The sequence below is a fragment of the Coregonus lavaretus genome, assembly GCF_964263955.1.
Source record: "Coregonus lavaretus genome assembly, chromosome: 1".
NCBI classification, from domain to species: Eukaryota; Metazoa; Chordata; class Actinopteri; order Salmoniformes; family Salmonidae; genus Coregonus; species Coregonus lavaretus.
This window is the reverse complement of record NC_139988.1, coordinates 91,649,301-91,668,261: the sequence shown is the minus strand read 5'-3', so window position 1 is coordinate 91,668,261 and position 18,961 is coordinate 91,649,301. Positions and strand designations below refer to the sequence as shown.

At 43.7% G+C, this 18,961-nt stretch overlaps 1 protein-coding gene across 1 annotated transcript in view; it reads right to left on the bottom strand.

The window, feature by feature from the left end:
- Positions 1-18,743, bottom strand: part of LOC311134432 (visual pigment-like receptor peropsin) — a gene marked incomplete at both ends in the record, with an annotated part of 73,672 nt that extends 54,929 nt beyond the window's left edge. The window contains one exon of the mRNA XM_084168112.1: positions 18,630-18,743. Coding sequence (XP_084024238.1) covers positions 18,630-18,743 — 114 coding nt within the window. The remainder of the gene's footprint in view (positions 1-18,629) is intronic.
- Between the last annotated feature and the right edge of the window lie 218 nt (positions 18,744-18,961).

Sequence of the window (18,961 nt, the reverse complement as noted above, 5' to 3'; positions counted from 1 at the left end):
GAAAACTATTACAGACTACAAAGGGAAGCACAGCCGCGAGCTGCCCAGTGACACAAGCCTACCAGACGAGCTAAACCACTTCTATGCTCGCTTCGAGGCAAGCAACACTGAAGCATGCATGAGAGCACCAGCTGTTCCGGACGACTATGTGATCACGCTCTCCGTAGCCGATGTGAGTAAGACTTTTAAGCAGGTCAACATTCACAAGGCCGCAGGGCCAGACGGATTACCAGGACGTGTACTCCGAGCATGTGCTGACCAACTGGCAAGTGTCTTCACTGACATTTTCAACATGTCCCTGACTGAGTCTGTAATACCAACATGTTTCAAGCAGACCACCATAGTCCCCGTGCCCAAGAACTCTAAGATAACCTGCCTAAATGACTACCGACCCGTAGCACTGACGTCTGTAGCCATGAAGTGCTTTGAAAGACTGGTCATGGCTCACATCAACAGCATAATCCCAGAAACCCTAGACCCACTCAAATTTGCATACCGCCCCAACAGATCCACAGATGATGCAATCTCTATCGCACTCCACACTGCCCTTTCCCACCTGGACAAGAGGAACACCTACGTGAGAATGCTATTCATTGACTACAGCTCAGCATTCAACACCATAGTGCCCTCTAAGCTCATCACTAAGCTAAGGATCCTGGGACTAAACACCTCCCTCTGCAACTGGATCCTGGACTTCCTGACGGGCCGCCCCCAGGTGGTAAGGGTAGGTAACAACACATCTGCCACACTGATCCTCAACACGGGGGCCCCTCAGGGGTGCGTGCTCAGTCCCCTCCTGTACTCTCTGTTCACCCATGACTGCATGGCCAGGCACGACTCCAACACCATCATTAAGTTTGCCGACGACACAACAGTGGTAGGCCTGATCACCGACAACGATGAGACAGCCTATAGGGAGGAGGTCAGAGATCTGGCCGTGTGGTGCCAGGACAACAACCTCTCCCTCAACGTGACCAAGACAAAGGAGATGATTGTGGACTACAGGAAAAAAAAGAGGACTGAGCACGCCCCCATTCTCATCGACGGGGCTGTAGTGGAACAGGTTGAGAGCTTCAAGTTCCTTGGTGTCCACATCACCAACGAACTATCATGGTCCAAACACACCAAGACAGTCATGAAGAGGGCACGACAAAGCCTATTCCCCCTCAGGAGACTAAAAAGATTTGGCATGGGTCCTCAGATCCTCAAAAAATTCTACAGCTGCACCATCGAGAGCATCCTGACTGGTTGCATCACCGCCTGGTATGGCAACTGCTTGGCCTCTGACCGCAAGGCACTACAGAGGGTAGTGCGTACGGCCCAGTACATCACTGGGGCAAAGCTCCCTGCCATCCAGGACCTCTATACCAGGCGGTGTCAGAGGAAGGCCCTCAAAATTGTCAAAGACTCCAGCCACCCTAGTCATAGACTGTTCTCTCTGCTACCGCACGGCAAGCGGTACCGGAGTGCCAAGTCTAGGTCCAAAAGACTTCTCAACAGCTTCTACCCCCAAGCCATAAGACTCCTGAACAGCTAATCATGGCTACCCGGACTATTTGCACTGCCCCCCCACCCCATCCTTTTTACGCTGCTGCTACTCTGTTAAGTAAGTATTTATGCATAGTCACTTTAACTCTACCCACATGTACATATTACCTCAACTACCTCAACTAGCCGGTGCCCCCGCACATTGACTCTGCAACGGTACCCCCCTGTATATATAGCCTCCCTACTGTCACTTTATTTTACTGTATATATAGCCTCCCTACTGTCACTTTATTTTACTTCTGCTCTTTTTTTCTCAACACTTTTTTTGTTGTTGTTTTATTCTTACTTTTTTGTTTAAAATAAATGCACTGTTGGTTAAGGGCTGTAAGTAAGCATTTCACTGTAATGTCTGCACCTGTTGTATTCGGCGCATGTGACCAATACAATTTGATTTGATTTGATTTGATTTACAATTTTCTTTTTGGGGGGGGGGGGGGGGGGGGGGGGGTAGAAGGATTACTTGATCCTATCCCAGGTATTCCTTAAAGAGGTGGGGTTTCAAATGTCTCCGGAAGGTGGTGAGTGACTCCGCTGTCCTGGCGTCGTGAGGGAGCTTGTTCCACCATTGGGGTGCCAGAGCAGCGAACAGTTTTGACTGGGCTGAGCGGGAACTATGCTTCCGCAGAGGAAGGGGAGCCAGCAGGCCAGAGGTGGATGAACGCAATGCCCTCGTTTGGGTGTAGGGACTGATCAGAGCCCGAAGGTACAGAGGTGCCGTTCCCCTCACTGCTCCATAGGCAAGCACCATGGTCTTGTAACGGATGCGAGCTTCAACTGGAAGCCAGTGGAGTGTGCGGAGGAGGGGGGTGACGTGAGAGAACTTGGGAAGGTTGAACACCAGACGGGCTGCGGCATTCTGGATGAGTTGTAGGGGTTTAATGGCACAGGCAGGGAGGCCAGCCAACAGTGAGTTGCAGTAATCCAGACGGGAGATGACAAGTGATCCTAACTGACCTAAGACAGGGAATTTTTACTAATCAGCCGGCATTATTTTGATGAATATATACAAAGAAATGTCAATAGAAAAACAGGATTTGCCGTTAGTTTGCTGTAATTCCAGCTTCAGTTTGAAGTCATTGTGTTAGCTGTGTAGTTGTCTCTTCTGAACAGTGGCCTGGCGAGAGAGCAAATGTTCTATGCCAGGCAAAATCTCACATTGTCATGGATGTATCCTCAACAAAAATCACTAGAAACTGCTTAAACAAACACAAATGCAGCTACTTTACTGTTATTCTGGCTGCACTGTTTGACATGATTGTGTCTCCTCCATCCCATCTCTGTCTCCCCCATCCCCTCTCTGTCTCCCCCATCCCATCTCTGTCACCCCCATCCCATCTCTGTCTCCCCCATTCCATCTCTGTTTTCCCCATCCCCTCTGTGCCAAAGTTGGAAAGCAAGGGATAAGAACGTTGCCAGTCATCATAGCAACGGAACCAAAATACTTAACGACTGTCTCTGGCAACTGAACCGAGACAATGAATGACCAGCCGGCTTGGGTAGCAACCGTAGAGTTGTGTATTCAGACCCTTTGCTATGAGACTTGGAATTGAGCTCAGTTGCATCCTGTTTCCATTGATCATCCTTGAGATGTTTGTACAATTTGATTGGAGTCCACTTGTGGTAAATTCAATTGATTGGACATGATTTGGAAAGGCACACAGAGAAAAAACCAAGCCATGAGGTCGAAGGAATTGTCCGTAGAGCTCCGAGACAGGATTGTGTCGAGGCACAGATCTGGGGAAGGGTACCAAAACATTTCTGCAGCATTGAAGAACCCCAGGAACACAGTGGCCTCCATCATTCTTAAAATGAAAGAAGTTTGGAACCACCAAGACTCTTCCTAGAGCTGGCCGCCCTGCCAAACTGAGCAATCGGGGGAGAAGGGCCTTGCTCAGGGTGGTGACCAAGAACCCGATGGTCACTCTGACAGAGTTCGAGAGTTCCTCTGTGGAGATGGGAGAACCTTCCAGAAGGACAACCATCTGTGCAGCACTCCACCAATCAGGCTTTTAATGGTAGAGTGGCCAGATGGAAGCCATTCCTCAGTAAAAGGCACATGACAGCCCGCTTGGAGTTTTCCAAATGCACCTAAAGGACTCTCAGACCATGAGAAACAAGATTCTCTGGTCTGATGAAACCAAGATTGAACTCTTTGGCCTGAATGCCAATCGTCCCGTCTGGAGGAAACCTGGCACCATCCCTACGGTGAAGCATGGTGCTGTTTTTCAGCGGCAGGGACTGGGAGACTAGTCAGGATCAAGGGAAAGATGAACAGCGCAAAGTACAGAGATATCCTTGATAAAATACTGCTCCAGAGCGCTCAGGACCTCAGACTGGGGCGGAGGTTTACCTTCCAACACGACAACGACCCTAAGCACACAGCCAAGACAAAAACAATGTTTAACAATTATTAAATATCTCCTTCATGGCATATATAAATCCATTATAAATATGTACATAAATGTCAAAGCATTAATCAACCATTAACAAATACCTTATAAATAATCTGATTAGTTGACGTCTCCTTTATAGCTGATTTATAGTACATTAGTAGTACATTATTAATCATTTACAAATTGTAAACATACTATGATCAAACTCCTTATTAATTATCTTATAAATCATGAATAAATAATTTAAAATAGCGTTTATAAATGCGTGAATTACAATTTAGAGATTGCTTAGTGACATTTACAAATGTAGGAACAATGATTAATAAATGGAATGTAAACTATTTACAAACGTTTAATAAATGTTTTATTAAGTGACCTTAATATAAAGTGCGACCTATGTGGTCCTCTGTAGCTCAATTGGTAGAGCATGGCGCTTGTAACGCCAGGGTAGTGGGTTCGATCCCCGGGACCACCCATACGTAAAAATGTATGCGCACATGACTGTAAGTCGCTTTGGATAAAAGCGTCTGCTAAATGGAATATTATTATTATCATTACCTATGTCTCTCGTGGTCTAAATCACTATCAGATGATTACACTAAGCATTTCATGTCAAACACAGTAACAGAAGCCAATTCCAACAAATATTTCTGTCAGGTTTCACCCTAAGGTATGATTTTTGTTCCATATTAAATATGAAACCTATGTGGCATATAACATTTGTCTTGGAATGCTGGCTGCAAGAAAATCCGGTTTTGTCCATTTAAGTGATGGATCAACTTTCAAACAACCAACTGTTTCTTATGGTGATATGCATCTGAAAAGCATAATTTAGTGTCAATTCAGTCTGAAGGTGCTTCTTGTGATTCTGCATTAGCGGAGACAGGATACGGTTATGGGGGAGACAGAGAGGGGATGGGGGAGACAGAGAGGGGATGGGGGAGACAGAGAGGGGAGGGGGGAGATAGAGAGGGGATGGGGGAGACAGAGAGGGGATGGGGGAGACAGAGAGGGGATGGGGGAGACAGAGATGGGATGGGTGAGACAGGGTGAGGTTATGGGGGAGACAGAGAAGAGATGGGGGAGACAGAGAGGGGATGGGGGAGACAGAGAAGAGATGGGGGAGACAGAGAGGGGATGGGGGAGACAGAGAGGGGATGGGGGAGACAGAGAGGGGATGGGGGAGACAGGGTGAGGTTATGGGGGAGACAGAGAAGAGATGGGGGAGACAGAGAAGAGATGGGGGAGATAGAGAGGGGATGGGGGAGACAGAGAGGAGATGGGGGAAACAGAGAGGGGATGGGGGAGACAGGGTGAGGTTATGGGGGAAACAGAGAGGGGATGGGGAGACAGGGAGGAGATGGGGGAGACAGAGAGGGGATGGGGGAGACAGAGAGGGGATGGGGCAGTCAGAGAGGGGATGGGGGAGGCAGGGTGAGGTTATGGGGGAGACAGAGAGGGGATGGGGGAGACAGAGAGGGGATGGGGCAGTCAGAGAGGGGATGGGGGAGACAGGGTGAGGTTATGGGGGAGACAGAGGAGAGATGGGGGAGACAGAGAGGGGATGGGGGAGACAGAGAGGGGATGGGGGAGACAGAGAGGGGATGGGGGAGACAGAAAGGGGATGGGGGAGACAGAGAGGGGATGGGGGAGACAGAGAGGGGATGGTGGAGACAGAGAGGGGATGGGGGAGACAGGGTGAGGTTATGGGGGAGACAGGGTTAGGTTATGGGGGAGACAGAGAGGGGATGGGGGAGACAGAGAGGGGATGAGGGAGTCAGAGAGGGGATGGGGGAGACAGGGTGAGGTTATGGGGGAGACAGGGTGAGGTTATGGGGGAGACAGGGTTAGGTTATGGGGGAGACAGAGAGGAGATGGCGGAGACAGAGAGGGGACGGGGGAGACAGGGTGAGGTTATGGGGGAGACAGAGAGGGGATGGGGGAGACAGAGAGGAGATGGGGGAGACAGAGAGGGGATGGGGGAGACAGAGAGTTGATGGGGGAGACAGAGAGGGGATGGGGAGACAGGTTGAGGTTATGGGGAGACAGAGAAGGGAGCCCAATTGAGACCAGTGTCTCATTTTCAATTTTGCCCTGATACCACAAAGCAAAAGATACAAATATAACAAGATCTAATTACCAGATCTAATAACCAGATCTAATAACCAGATCTAATAACCAGATCTAATAACAAGATCTAATACCAAGATCTAATAACCACATCTAATAACCAGATCTAATAACCAGATCTAATAACAAGATCTAATAACAAGATATTAAAACCAGATCTAATAACCAGATCTAATAACAAGATCTAATACCAAGATCTAATAACCACATCTAATAACCAGATCTAATAACCAGATCTAATAACAAGATCTAATAACAAGATATTAAAACCAGATCTAATAACCAGATCTAATAACAAGATCTAATAACCAGATCTAATAACAAGATCTAATAACCAGATCTAATAACAAGATCTAATAACCAGATCTAATAACAAGATCTAATAACCAGATCTAATAACAAGATCTAATAACCAGATCTAATAACAAGATCTAATAACCAGATCTAATAACAAGATCTAATAACCAGATCTAATAACCAGATCTAATAACCAGATCTAATAACCAGATCATTAGAACATCCCCAACATCACAGCATCCGAAACGATTTACTAAATCAATCTACAAAAAAAAAACAATTGCACACAAAAATGTGGAGCGTGAAAAGTAAAAGCGGATTTATCTAATTCCGTGGAGACCCGAGGTATCTGAAGAGTTAAGCAACCCTGTGAACGGGTTTGGTTTCTCATTCTTTTATACATTAGCAACAAAGCTAGGTAAGTTGTAAGCTTGTGTTGTAGGGCTTTGGAAACAAAAGGGGGAGTAATGAATTGATCTACGGGACTATAATGAGGACCAGCCAACCTTTTGATACAGGATGCAGTGATGAGTATTACAACTGTCACCTGTGATAAAGTGAAGGGCGCTACGGTAGACGGCATCCAATGGTTTAAGACTGGTGGCTGCTGTAATCTGGTAAATGGTATCACCATAGTCAAGAACTGGCAGGAAAGTCGACTGTACAATCTGCTTCCTGCTATTTAGGGAAAGGCAAGATCTATTTCTAAAAAAGAAGCCCACTTTAAATCTTAGCTTTTTAATTTGCTGATCTGTATGTTTTGTAAACAGTTGATTTACCTAACTCTTGTTTGTTTTTTGTTTTTTTGTTTTTTTCTCTTAGGGGGTAGATCAGCTTTAATATTGCAGATAGATTGTAACTTCCATCAATGTAATTGTCTGCATCACTTCCAATCCCCCATTTGTTTTGTTGTTTTCTCGCAAATATATATATATATATATACAGTGGGAAGAACAAGTATTTGATACACTGCCGATTTTGCAGGTTTTCCTACTTACAAAGCATGTAGAGGTCTGTCATTTTTATCATAGGTACACTTCAACTGTGAGAGACGGAATCTAAAACAAAAATCCAGAAAATCACATTGTATGATTTGTAAGTAATTAATTTGCATTTTATTGCATGACATAAGTATTTGATACATCAGAAAAGCAGAACTTAATATTTGGTACAGAAACCTTTGTTTGCAATTACAGAGATCATACGTTTTCTGTAGGTCTTGACCAGGTTTGCACACACTGCAGCAGGGATTTTGGCCCATTCCTCCATACAGACCTTCTCCAGATCCTTCAGGTTTCGGGGCTGTCTCTGGGCAATACAGACTTTCAGCTCCCTCCAAAGATTTTCTATTGGGTTCAGGTCTGGAGACTGGCTAGGCCACTCCAGGACCTTAAGATGCTTCTTACGGAGCTACTCCTTAGTTGCCCTGGCTGTGTGTTTTGGGTCATTGTCATGCTGGAAGACCCAGCCACGACCCATCTTCAATGCTCTTACTGAGGGAAGAAGGTTGTTGGCCAAGATCTCGCGATACATGGCCCCATCCATCCTCCCCTCAATACGGTGCAGTCGTCCTGTCCCCTTTGCAGAAAAGCATCCCCAAAGAATGATGTTTCCACCACCATGCTTCACGGTTGGGATGGTGTTCTTGGGGTTGTACTCATCCTTCTTCTTCCTCCAAACACGGCGAGTGGAGTTTAGACCAAAAAGCTCTATTTTTGTCTCATCAGACCACATGACCTTCTCCCATTCCTCCTCTGGATCATCCAGATGGTCATTGCCAAACTTATAATATATAATAATATAATATGCCATTTAGCAGACGCTTTTATCCAAAGCGACTTACAGTCATGCGTGCATAAAAAAAAAAAATTTGTGAATGGGTGGTCCCGGGGATCGAACCCACTACCTTAGCGTTACAAGCGCCGTGCTCTACCAGCTGAGCTACAGAGGACCAGACGGGCCTGGACATGCGCTGGCTTGAGCAGGGGGACCTTGCTCAGAGGACCAGACGGACATGCGCTGGCTTGAGCAGGGGGACCTTACTCAGAGGTCCAGACGGACATGCGCTGGCTTGAGCAGGGGGACCTTGCGTGCGCTGCAGGATTTTAATCCATGACGGCGTAGTGTGTTACTAATGGTTTTCTTTGAGACTGTGGTCCCAGCTCTCTTCAGGTCATTGACCAGGTCCTGCCGTGTAGTTCTGGGCTGATCCCTCACCTTCCTCATGATCATTGATGCCCCACGAGGTGAGATCTTGCATGGAGCCCCAGACAGAGGGTGATTGACTTTTGTATGACTGAAGCTTTTAGTGAGAGGTCTAATGCTTTAATATTTAATCATTTCTGTCCACGGAATTCATATTCATTATATAAATTGGCCCGTTTAATTTTGTCTGGCTTGCCGTTCCAAATAAAATTGAATATTTTATGATTTACCTAACTCAGTAGAGACCAAAGGAATTTCCAGAGTTAGCCATCCCTGAGACCGGGTTTGGTAACTCGTACGTCTAAAGTTTAGTAATGATGTTAGGTACAGTGGGACCTTTTGTAAAAGGGCTTTATAAATGAAAACATAACAATGTATCAACCTACGTGACATCAAAGATGGCCGACCAACTTCCTGGCAGAGAACACAGTGATGAGTACCAAACCTGTCATCCGTAATAAAGCGCAGTGCTCTATGATAAAACTGCATCTAACGTCTTTAATGAAGTGGCAGCTGCGTTCATATAGATGATGTCGCCAAAGTCTAGCACCGATTGGAACGTCGACTGAATAATCAGCTTTCTACTATTTATCGAGAGGCAGGACCTGTTTCCATAGAAGAAGCCCATTTTAATTCTCAGTTTCTTAACTAACTCATCAACATGCTTTTTAAAAGACTGATTTTCGTCTCTCCAGATGCCCCGATATTTGTAAGCAGGGACACGATCAATATGGACACCATCCAAAGTACATATGCTTAAATCATCAGACTTATTTTAATGCGCTCTAGAGAACAACATATACTTGTGGTTTTACCAGCATTCAATACTAATTTCAGGTCAATAACGTTTTTTCTGTAATACAATGAGGGTAGACTGTAGTTCAGATAGAGCCTGGTCAACCGTGGGGGCAATAGAAAACACGACAGTATCATCGGCATACAAGTGCAGTTACATTTTTTTTTACAGAGTTGATATTGGGAATGTAAACAGCAAAAAATACAGGACCCAGAATCCACCACTGTGGGACGCCTTTCGTAATATCCAGGAAACCTGATTTAACACCATAAGTAGATATATTGAGTTATATCTGTCAAGTCATTTTTAAACCAGTTACCTGCAGACTGGTTTAGGCCGATTGAGGAAAGCCTCTGAATTAGCAGTGAGTGATGAACAGTATGGAAAGCCTTTGACAGGTCGATGAAGAGGGCAGCACCACGTTGCCTTTTATCCATACAGTGAACCACATCATTTATAACTAGGGAAGCAGCAGAGATAGTGCTATGACCTGGTCTAAAACCAGACTAATGTACACTTAGAATATATTTCAAAGATATGAAAGATCTTAGCTGAGAATGAATCAATGATTCTAATATTTTAGCTAGGCTAGAAAGTTTAGAAAGAGGCTGATAATTATTTCGGTCACGAGGGTCACCACCACGAAGGCCGCCTTCCAAACATTGGAGATAGTACCAGATATAATCGTCAGGTTAAAAATATAGGTTCATGATTCAGCAATCAGAGAGCTGGAGCAGAAATGGATCGAGCATATCAGCTCCAGTGAAAATCTTTTTACGTCAATCTTAAACAACCATTTTCCATCTAGCTAGTTGGTCATCTACATGTTGCTAGCTATACAAATGGTTCAGTGGAGGCTGCTGAGGGGAGGACGGCTCATAATAATGTCTGGAATGGAGTAAATGGAATGGCATCAATCACCTGGTTTCCATGTGTTTGATACCGTTCAATTGACTCCATTCCAGACATTATTATGAGCCGTCCTCCCCTCAACAGCCTCCACTGATATAGTTATATGTCTGTCACATTGAGGTATCTAGCTATAAGTTAAATCAAATCAAATCAAATTATTGGTCACATGCACGTGTTTAGCAGATGTTATTGCTTGGTGTAGCGAAATGCTTGTGCTTCTAGCTCCGACAGTGCAGTAATATCTAACAAGTAATATCTAACAATTTCACAACATATACCCAATACACACAAACTTGATCAAGCAAATGGATAGGTGTAAGCAATTACGGTAAATCCAAAGGCCCTTAACGAGGTGTCTTCGCTAGACTCAAGGTGAGACTGAACATGGACAAGGTAGGTGGCTTAGTGGTTAAGAGCGTTGTGCCAGTAACCGAAAGGTCGCTGGTTCTAATCCCCGAGCCAACTAGGTGAAAAATCTGTTGATGTGCCGAAAGGTTACTATTTGCACACAAAATAACCTGAAGCTAGTTTTTGTTTCCCTAACACTGATATTTTTTCTCTTCGTCTTCCTAGGGTTTCCTCGGTGGAAGCCAACAATCTTCTCCAGTTGGAGCAGTTGGACGGTCGACCACTGAAAGCCCTGACGCCCTACACTTCGGTGAAGCCCAATAGACAAAGTATGTTACGCTTTGGTTGACATTTGAGAAAGCAAGAAATGGTAGTTATGCTGATCTTATAAAAAATGTACCTCTTCAATTGACCTCTCCAAATGACTTTAGGACCATCGACTGTCCGAGCCCCCCAGAGGGTATCCCATCTACCAGAACCAGTGAGTTCGGATCTGATTCTCTGTGCTCTGAGTCGGAGGGGGACCAGCTTGAGGTAGGCTATACCTTCCAAAAGTGTAGAAAACTACACATCTCCCATTTATAACACTGCCCTAATCCATCACATTTCCTCACAGTAAAGTGTAACCTGTGTTTGCTTGTTTACGTCTCGGTCTCCTCCCCTGTTCCCTTTAGCTCTGCTCCTGTTCTCCAGGACCTAGGGGTTCTGCCCAACACCCGGACCTGTTCCCTTTAACTCTGCTCCTGTTCTCCAGGACCTAGGGGTTCTGCCCAACACCCAGACCTGCTCCCTTTAGCTCTGCTCCTGTTCTCCAGGACCTAGGGGTTCTGCCCAACACCCGGACCTGCTCCCTTTAACTCTGCTCCTGTTCTCCAGGACCTAGGGGTTCTGCCCAACACCCAGACCTGTTCCCTTTAACTCTGCTCCTGTTCTCCAGGACCTAGGGGTTCTGCCCAACACCCAGACCTGTTCCCTTTAACTCTGCTCCTGTTCTCCAGGACCTAGGGGTTCTGCCCAACAGCCAGACGTGGAAACCACCTGATGTCTGTCGTATCGGGTGAATGCTGGCAATTATTGCTGTCAATCAAGGAGTCCGCTTAGGCTGCACCGTGATTAGAGGCTTTTATTAATATCACACACGGTTACAGCATAAGTTACAGACCCGCGGTGTCTGGAGAAGCCCCGTCCCAAATTAATCTGAATGCTTCTGACTCTTCTTCGTTTTTCCCCCAGTATATATAATCTCCCCAAGATGTGGGTGGCTCCCTCTACTGTCCAATCCCCTGTCTACAACACACTTCCTGTCTGTTGTATGTGGCGTTACACTAAAACATTCCCTCTTGATACTAAAATCAACGTGCTCTCCGGTTCCACTTAAAACATTAACAACGTCATAATCTTCATATACGATATGTCCTCCATTACCAACCACCCTCCAACGTTTCATTACATCATCTACAGCTACTGTTGTTGTCATGTTGTCATTATCTGCTAAGAAAGTGTTCTTGCTCTATCATACTGGGCCACATAATATGTGAGATACACAGATGAACTAAAAACACTAGCGCTGCAAACACTCAGAACAAAGAGAGCAGCGGTGCCTGGATTTCTCCCTCTTCAAGTCCTCTGTAGCTCAATTGGTAGAGCATGGATTAAAGCGTCTGCTAAATGGCATATTATTATTATTATATATTATTATAAGTCCCCCTTCTGAGACTGGCTGCCTGTTGAGAACAAGTGGCAGGCAGAACCTCCCACCCACACAGCAACCACCACCTCTCTGTATTCCACACACCAGAATTCAGTATTTCAGTCTATGATTGCCATGTGAGTGTACAACAAAAAATCTGTAAATATATTAATGACACAACTGTACCAAAAAATATCAAAGTTTATGTATTCAAATCTTAAATATTGCCAGGTTGGTTTTCACAGCTGTTTCACAAGGTGTTCATTATTGTAAGTTGGAAGGAATCCTTTGATGGTATTTATTAGTTCCACATTATTGTTGTATACTAGGACCTATAATAGATACATATATATTAAACCACAGGGGTGACCTAATGAGCTATGCGAGGTATAAAAACAATTCATCATAATAGAGGACTACTGAAATTATATTATTTCAGTGTAGACAAGGGAAGGGCAGGTTAAAATAAAAACGTGACAGCCAGACAAGCCAGAGTATGTATCAAACGTATTTGCATATGAATGGAGTGGAAATAAGCTGACTTTGTGATCTCTAAGGTAAGTAACTTTAACGTGTCAAGCTGATTACACGTTTTCTTCGCCATTTCCGAAACGTAGCAACGTTTTAAGACATGGATTTAATGTTGTAATGTTAACAAGGTACCCAAAAGCAGTTCGAAGTCATGTTTTCATTTTATTCGCTAAACAAAACTCGTTTAAACAGCGAAATTGTCGCGGAAATCAGCCTTGTTTGCATAGTGATGATGAAAATATCGTGTTTTAGGATGCAATGATCTCCAGAATTAGAAATCATTAGGTCATCACACCGAATCCAATTGTGACGCAGAGGGGTACATTATTTGGCATGACAGGCCCTCAAATGCTCAAAAAGTTCCAATTGTGATGCAGAGGGGTACATTATTTGGCATGACAGGCCCTCAAATGCTCAAAAAGTTATACAGTTGTACCACTGAGAGCATCCTGACTCTCTCCATCACGCCCTCGATCACATGGCACTAGAGAGGGTGGTGCGGACAGCCCAGTACATCACTGGGGCCGAGTGTTGAAGAAACAGTCCAGGTCTGTTTAAATAACAGGCACAGTGAGAGAGAGAGAGAGAGAGAGAGAGAGAGCGAGCGAGAGCGAGCGAGCGAGAGCGAGCGACGAGAGCGAGAGAGAGAGAGAGAGAGAGGAGAGAGGAGAGCGAGAGCGAGAGAGCGAGAGCGAGAGAGAGAGAGAGAGCGAGAGAGAGAGAGAGAGAGAGAGAGACAGAGAGAGAGAGAGAGAGAGAGAGAGAGAGAGAGAGAGAGAGAGAGAGAGAAAGAAAGAGCGAGAGAGGAAAGAGAGAGAGAGAGAGAGAGAGAGAGAGAGAGAGAGAGAGAGAGAGAGAGAGAGAGAGAGAGAGAGAGAGAGAGAGAGAGAGAGAGAGAGAGAGAGAGAGAGAGAGACAGAGAGAGAGAGAGAGAGAGACAGAGACAGAGAGAGAGAGAGAGAGAGAGAGAGAGAGAGAGATACTATTATTCCACACAGTGTGTCTGCAGGGTGGTCTGTTTCAGTGCCTTCAGAAAGTATTCACACCCCTTGACTTTTTCCATATTTTGTTGTGTTACAGCCTGAATTTAAAACTAACCTAATTGACAGAGTGAAAAGAAGGAAGCCTGTACAGAATACAAATATTCCAAAACACGCATCCTGTTTGCAACAAGGCACTAAAGTAATACTGCAAAAAAAGTGACAAAGCAATTCACTTTCTGTCCTGAACACATTACTGAGTACCACTCTTCATATTCTCAAGCATAGTGGCGGCTGCATCATGTTGTGGGAATACTTGTAATCGTTAAGGACTGGGGAGATTTTCTGGGTAAAAACAAACGGAACAGAGCTAAGCACAGGCAAAATCCTTGAGGAAAACCTGGTTCAGTCTGCTTTCCACCAGACACTGGGAGATGAATTCACCTTTCAGCAGGACAATAACCTAAAACACAAGGCCAAATCTACACTGGAGTTGCTTACCAAGAAGACAGTGAATGTTCCTGAGTGGCCGAGTTACAGTCTTTACTTAAATCTACTTGAAAATCTATGGCAAGACCTAAAAATGACTGTCTAGCAATGATCAACAACCAATTTGACAAAGCTTAAAGAATTTTGAAAAGAATAATGGGCAAATGTTGTACAATCCAGGTGTGGAAAGCTCTTAGAGACTTACCCAGAAAGATGCACAGCTGTAATCTCCGCCAAAGGTGATTCCTAACATGTATTGACTCAGGGGTGCGAATACTTTTGTAAATGAGATATTTCTGTATTTAATTTTTAAATACATGTTTTCACTTTGTCATTATGGGGTATTGTTTGTAGATGGGTGAGAAAACATCTATTTAATCAACATTTAAAATTCAGGCTGTAAACAACACATTTTGGAATAAGTCAAGGGGGTATGAATACCTTCTGAAGGCACTGTAGTTGGTGCTGTTTTCCCTAGAGTGACGGTATACAGTGAGGGAAAAAAAGTATTTGATCCCCTGCTGATTTTGTACGTTTGCACACTGACAAAGAAATGATCAGTCTATAATTTTAATGGTAGGTTTATTTGAACAGTGAGAGACAGAATAACAACAAAAAAATCCAGAAAAACGCATGTCAAAAATGTTATAAATTGATTTGCATTTTAATGAGGGAAATAAGTATTTGACCCCCTCTCAATCAGGAAGATGTCTGGCTCCCAGGTGTCTCTTTTCTGGATTTCTTTGTCGTTATTCTGTCTCTCACTGTTCAAATAAACCTACCATTAAAATGATAGACTGATCATGTCTTTGTCAGTGGGCAAACGTACAAAATCAGCAGGGGATCAAATACTTTTTTTCCCTCACTGTATATCCGACAAAACCATCAAGAGTCCCAATTCAATCACAGATACAGCGGCAGGTTCACTCAGAATGTTCACTCAGTTTTAAATGTAATAAGATAACTTGAAAAGTCACCGATGGTGCTATGAAATTGGATCCTTTTCTATAGCTCAATCGGTTCATACGTTGTTAAGCCGAAAGTCACGTGTGTTGTCGAGGTAGAGGACAATGGTTCAAGCCCAGTCAGAGGCTAATTCAGGGAGGCAGCAGTTAATGCTAACACTGACACCTGTTACAGTATGTGAACGTGGATAACACCTTTTGATTTAGCGTGAACTTTCCGAGTGCAATTGATTTAATTGGGTCCACAGCGTCACTCAAACCTGGAGCCAGTGCCACCTCTGCCTACACACAGACTAGACGCTACGCCGTTAGGGGGGCATCCGAACAAAAAATACAACTCAGTCTGGGTCACAACTTAGGGGAGACTGGGGTAAATTGAGCCACCCGTTTCTAGGAAACCATACACAAAATGATTAATTTGACCAAATATTTAGCAAGAGATTATATAATTTCATGGAGTCTGTGAAGGAAGAAACCACATGAAAAAAGTGGTATGCAAATTAGGTCCCCAAAACGGATTTTCACCAAGTCAAATTAATTTATTGGGTTACATTTATTGGGTTTCATGATGCTTGTATCTAAACCAAAGTAGTTTTATACATCAGCTCATCTCTATAAGCTTCAATATGAGGTCGTAAACCTAGCATGAAAGTGCATCCTTGTAGCTGTGTGGGCTAATATAGTCAAACTGTTTACCTTGGGGTAAGTTGTGATATTGCCTTGGGGTAAGTTGTGATATTGCCATGGGGTAAGTTGTGATATTGCCTTGGGGTAAGTTGTGATATTGCCTTGGGGTAAGTTGAGGTTTGAGCCAATGGCAAGTTTAGCAAATTCAAGCGTTTTCTTCACAGGCGTAATGCATAGAATTGTGAGTTACAGATCTGTCATTCACATTGAAAGCAAGTCTATGAAGCTGTAGATCCGTTCTATGTGCACAATTTCTATGCTTCCCGTTCTTAAGTTTCATTTTTACGTCTTTTACTTTTGGTTTTTACACCACCTTCAAACAGCTGAAAAGACAACATTTTGGGTTATTGTAAAGATATTGGTAACACTTTAGATTACAACAAGGTTCCATTTGGAAAGGGTTTTATAAAGGGATTATAATTACGTTATTAATGATTATTTAATCATTTGTAAATGCATTTTAAACCATTAATAAACGGTTATATCTCATTGGTCAAAACAGTGTAATAACTAGTCAGTGTTTTACAGCGGTTTAGATGGTACAATGACTGTCTATACTCTACATTGCTTGTTTTGTAACATAAACTGAAATTAGCCGAACAATTTTAACATAAGCAACCAGGAAATGGCTGAGTGATTTCTGCATACTGCACTTTTAAAATATGCTTAAAATGAAAAATGGGAAATAAGGATAGACATGGCTTTTTTAACGGTTTTCATTCAGTACAGAAATGTAGAGGCGTCTTATCTTACCCTGTCCTGCGGCTCAACAACATACCAATAGACTGTAACGTTTACATGAATTCTGATTATTTCCAGGGAAACACATCCTGAAATATAGGTAGAATCTTTGTTAGAAAGAATACTATATTTCCCTTGACGGAGTGATTGCTGAATGTAAAAAAAATGTCTCAACCTACCCCACTCTCCCCTACTGTTAAGAGTTAGAAAAGTAGAATACACAAGGTGCAATTTTCGAAATGTGGCTGTGAATCAGCAGTTTCTCTCTTGTTATGTCCTCTGTAGCTCAGCTGGTAGAGCACGGCGCTTGTAACGCCAGGGTAGTGGGTTCGATCCCTGGGACCAACCATACGTAAAAATATATGCACACATGACTGTAAGTCGCTTTGGATAAAAGCGTCTGCTAAATGGCATATTATTATGACAGTCACTCAGTTAGCCCATGTCAGCTACATTTTGTTTTTAGATTGCTAAATAAGGTAATCTCGTCAGCTGTCCAAACCTTGTAGTAATCATCACCAAATTACTGACCCGGCACACAGGGCATAGTCAGGGGCCCTGACCTCCGGGGGGGGTCCCCATTGATTTTGTTAGTCCCTCTCACTCAGATATCATTTGAACATGGCATAAGGCATGGAAAAAATGTGTAGAATTGCAGGAAATTAGCTTTAAACCTGCAAAAAAGTTTCACCAGCCCATGGCAAAATGAGTAGAACTGCATTAAATTTGCTTTAAAACTGCAACATTTTCTCTACACCCCATGGCAAAATGTGTAGAATTGCAGGAAATTCACTTTAACACTGCAAAAAAGATGATCCACTGCCAAGAGGGGGGCAGTAAGGGGTGTTTCTGACCCTAGATAATCGTGAGTAAATGGAAAGTAATTCCCATTTTATGCACTTTTCTCTCTAAGCGTATTCTGATCTTGAACTTCAGCATGAGAATATCAGACTATTCATCCGCTATTCATTCTGGGCGGAGATCTAATAAATGAAGGTGTGGTGGAGGCGTGTCTACAGATACACCATATTAATGAAGGTGTGGTGGAGGCGTGTCTACAGATACACCATATTAATGAAGGTGTGGTGGAGGCGTGTCTACAGATACACCATATTAATGAAGGTGTGGTGGAGGCGTGTCTTCAGATACACCATATTAATGAAGGTGTGGTGGAGGCGTGTCTACAGATACACCATATTAATGAAGGTGTGGTGGAGGCGTGTCTACAGATACACCATATTAATGAAGGTGTGGTGGAGGCGTGTCTACAGATACACCATATTAATGAAGGTGTGGTGGAGGCGTGTCTACAGATACACCATATTCTGACCTGGACTTAATTCCCTCATAATTCCACCACCTTGATGCCTTTACACGTGACGAAACGATGAATGAAGTCAAACAACCTGTCGGTTCCAAGCGGAACAACATCTACTTCCTTTTTCCCCGATAGGAATAACACCATTCTCCATTGCACTGCAATTTTACAAATTGATAAGAGGCTGAGCTACTGATAAGAGCTGGGTAAATGAGTAAGCCATTTTGGATAAGGGGATTGTAAATATAAATGACAATTGCTTTAGATCTATTTTACCTTATGGAGACAAATGTGAAACAGCAAACTGAAGCATATCAACATACAGTGGGGAAAAAAAGTATTTAGTCAGCCACCAATTGTGCAAGTTCTCCCACTTAAAAAGATGAGAGAGGCCTGTAATTTTCATCATAGGTACACGTCAACTATGACAGACAAATTGTAATTTTAATTTTTAACACCTTTTCCTCAGTGAAGTGTTAGTTAGTTTACCTTTCTTTCCTCTGTCACGTTCGTAAGGTTGTTCCTGAGGATCGCTGTCAATAGTGGATCATATTACAAGTTGTGCAATAATTTTAATTATTATGGAACACAGACCACACGTAGCAGTTTAAACCTGGAGCCTGGAGCCTGGAGCCTGCAGCCTGGAGCTTGGAGCCTGGAGCCTGGAGCCTGGAGCCTGGAGCACGGTTTCCCGACGACTGGACGGTTGTCATCACAGTTCCATGATTAGTGGTCCTCTGTAGCTCAGCTGGTAGAGCACGGCGCTTGTAACGCCAGGGTAGTGGGTTCGATCCCCGGGACCACCCATACACACACAAAAAAAAATTATGACTAAGTCGCTTTGGATAAAAGCGTCTGCTAAATGGCAAGTTATTTATAGGACTACTGTTTAACCCCTATTGTACACTTTTCTTAACTTCCAATATTTCAT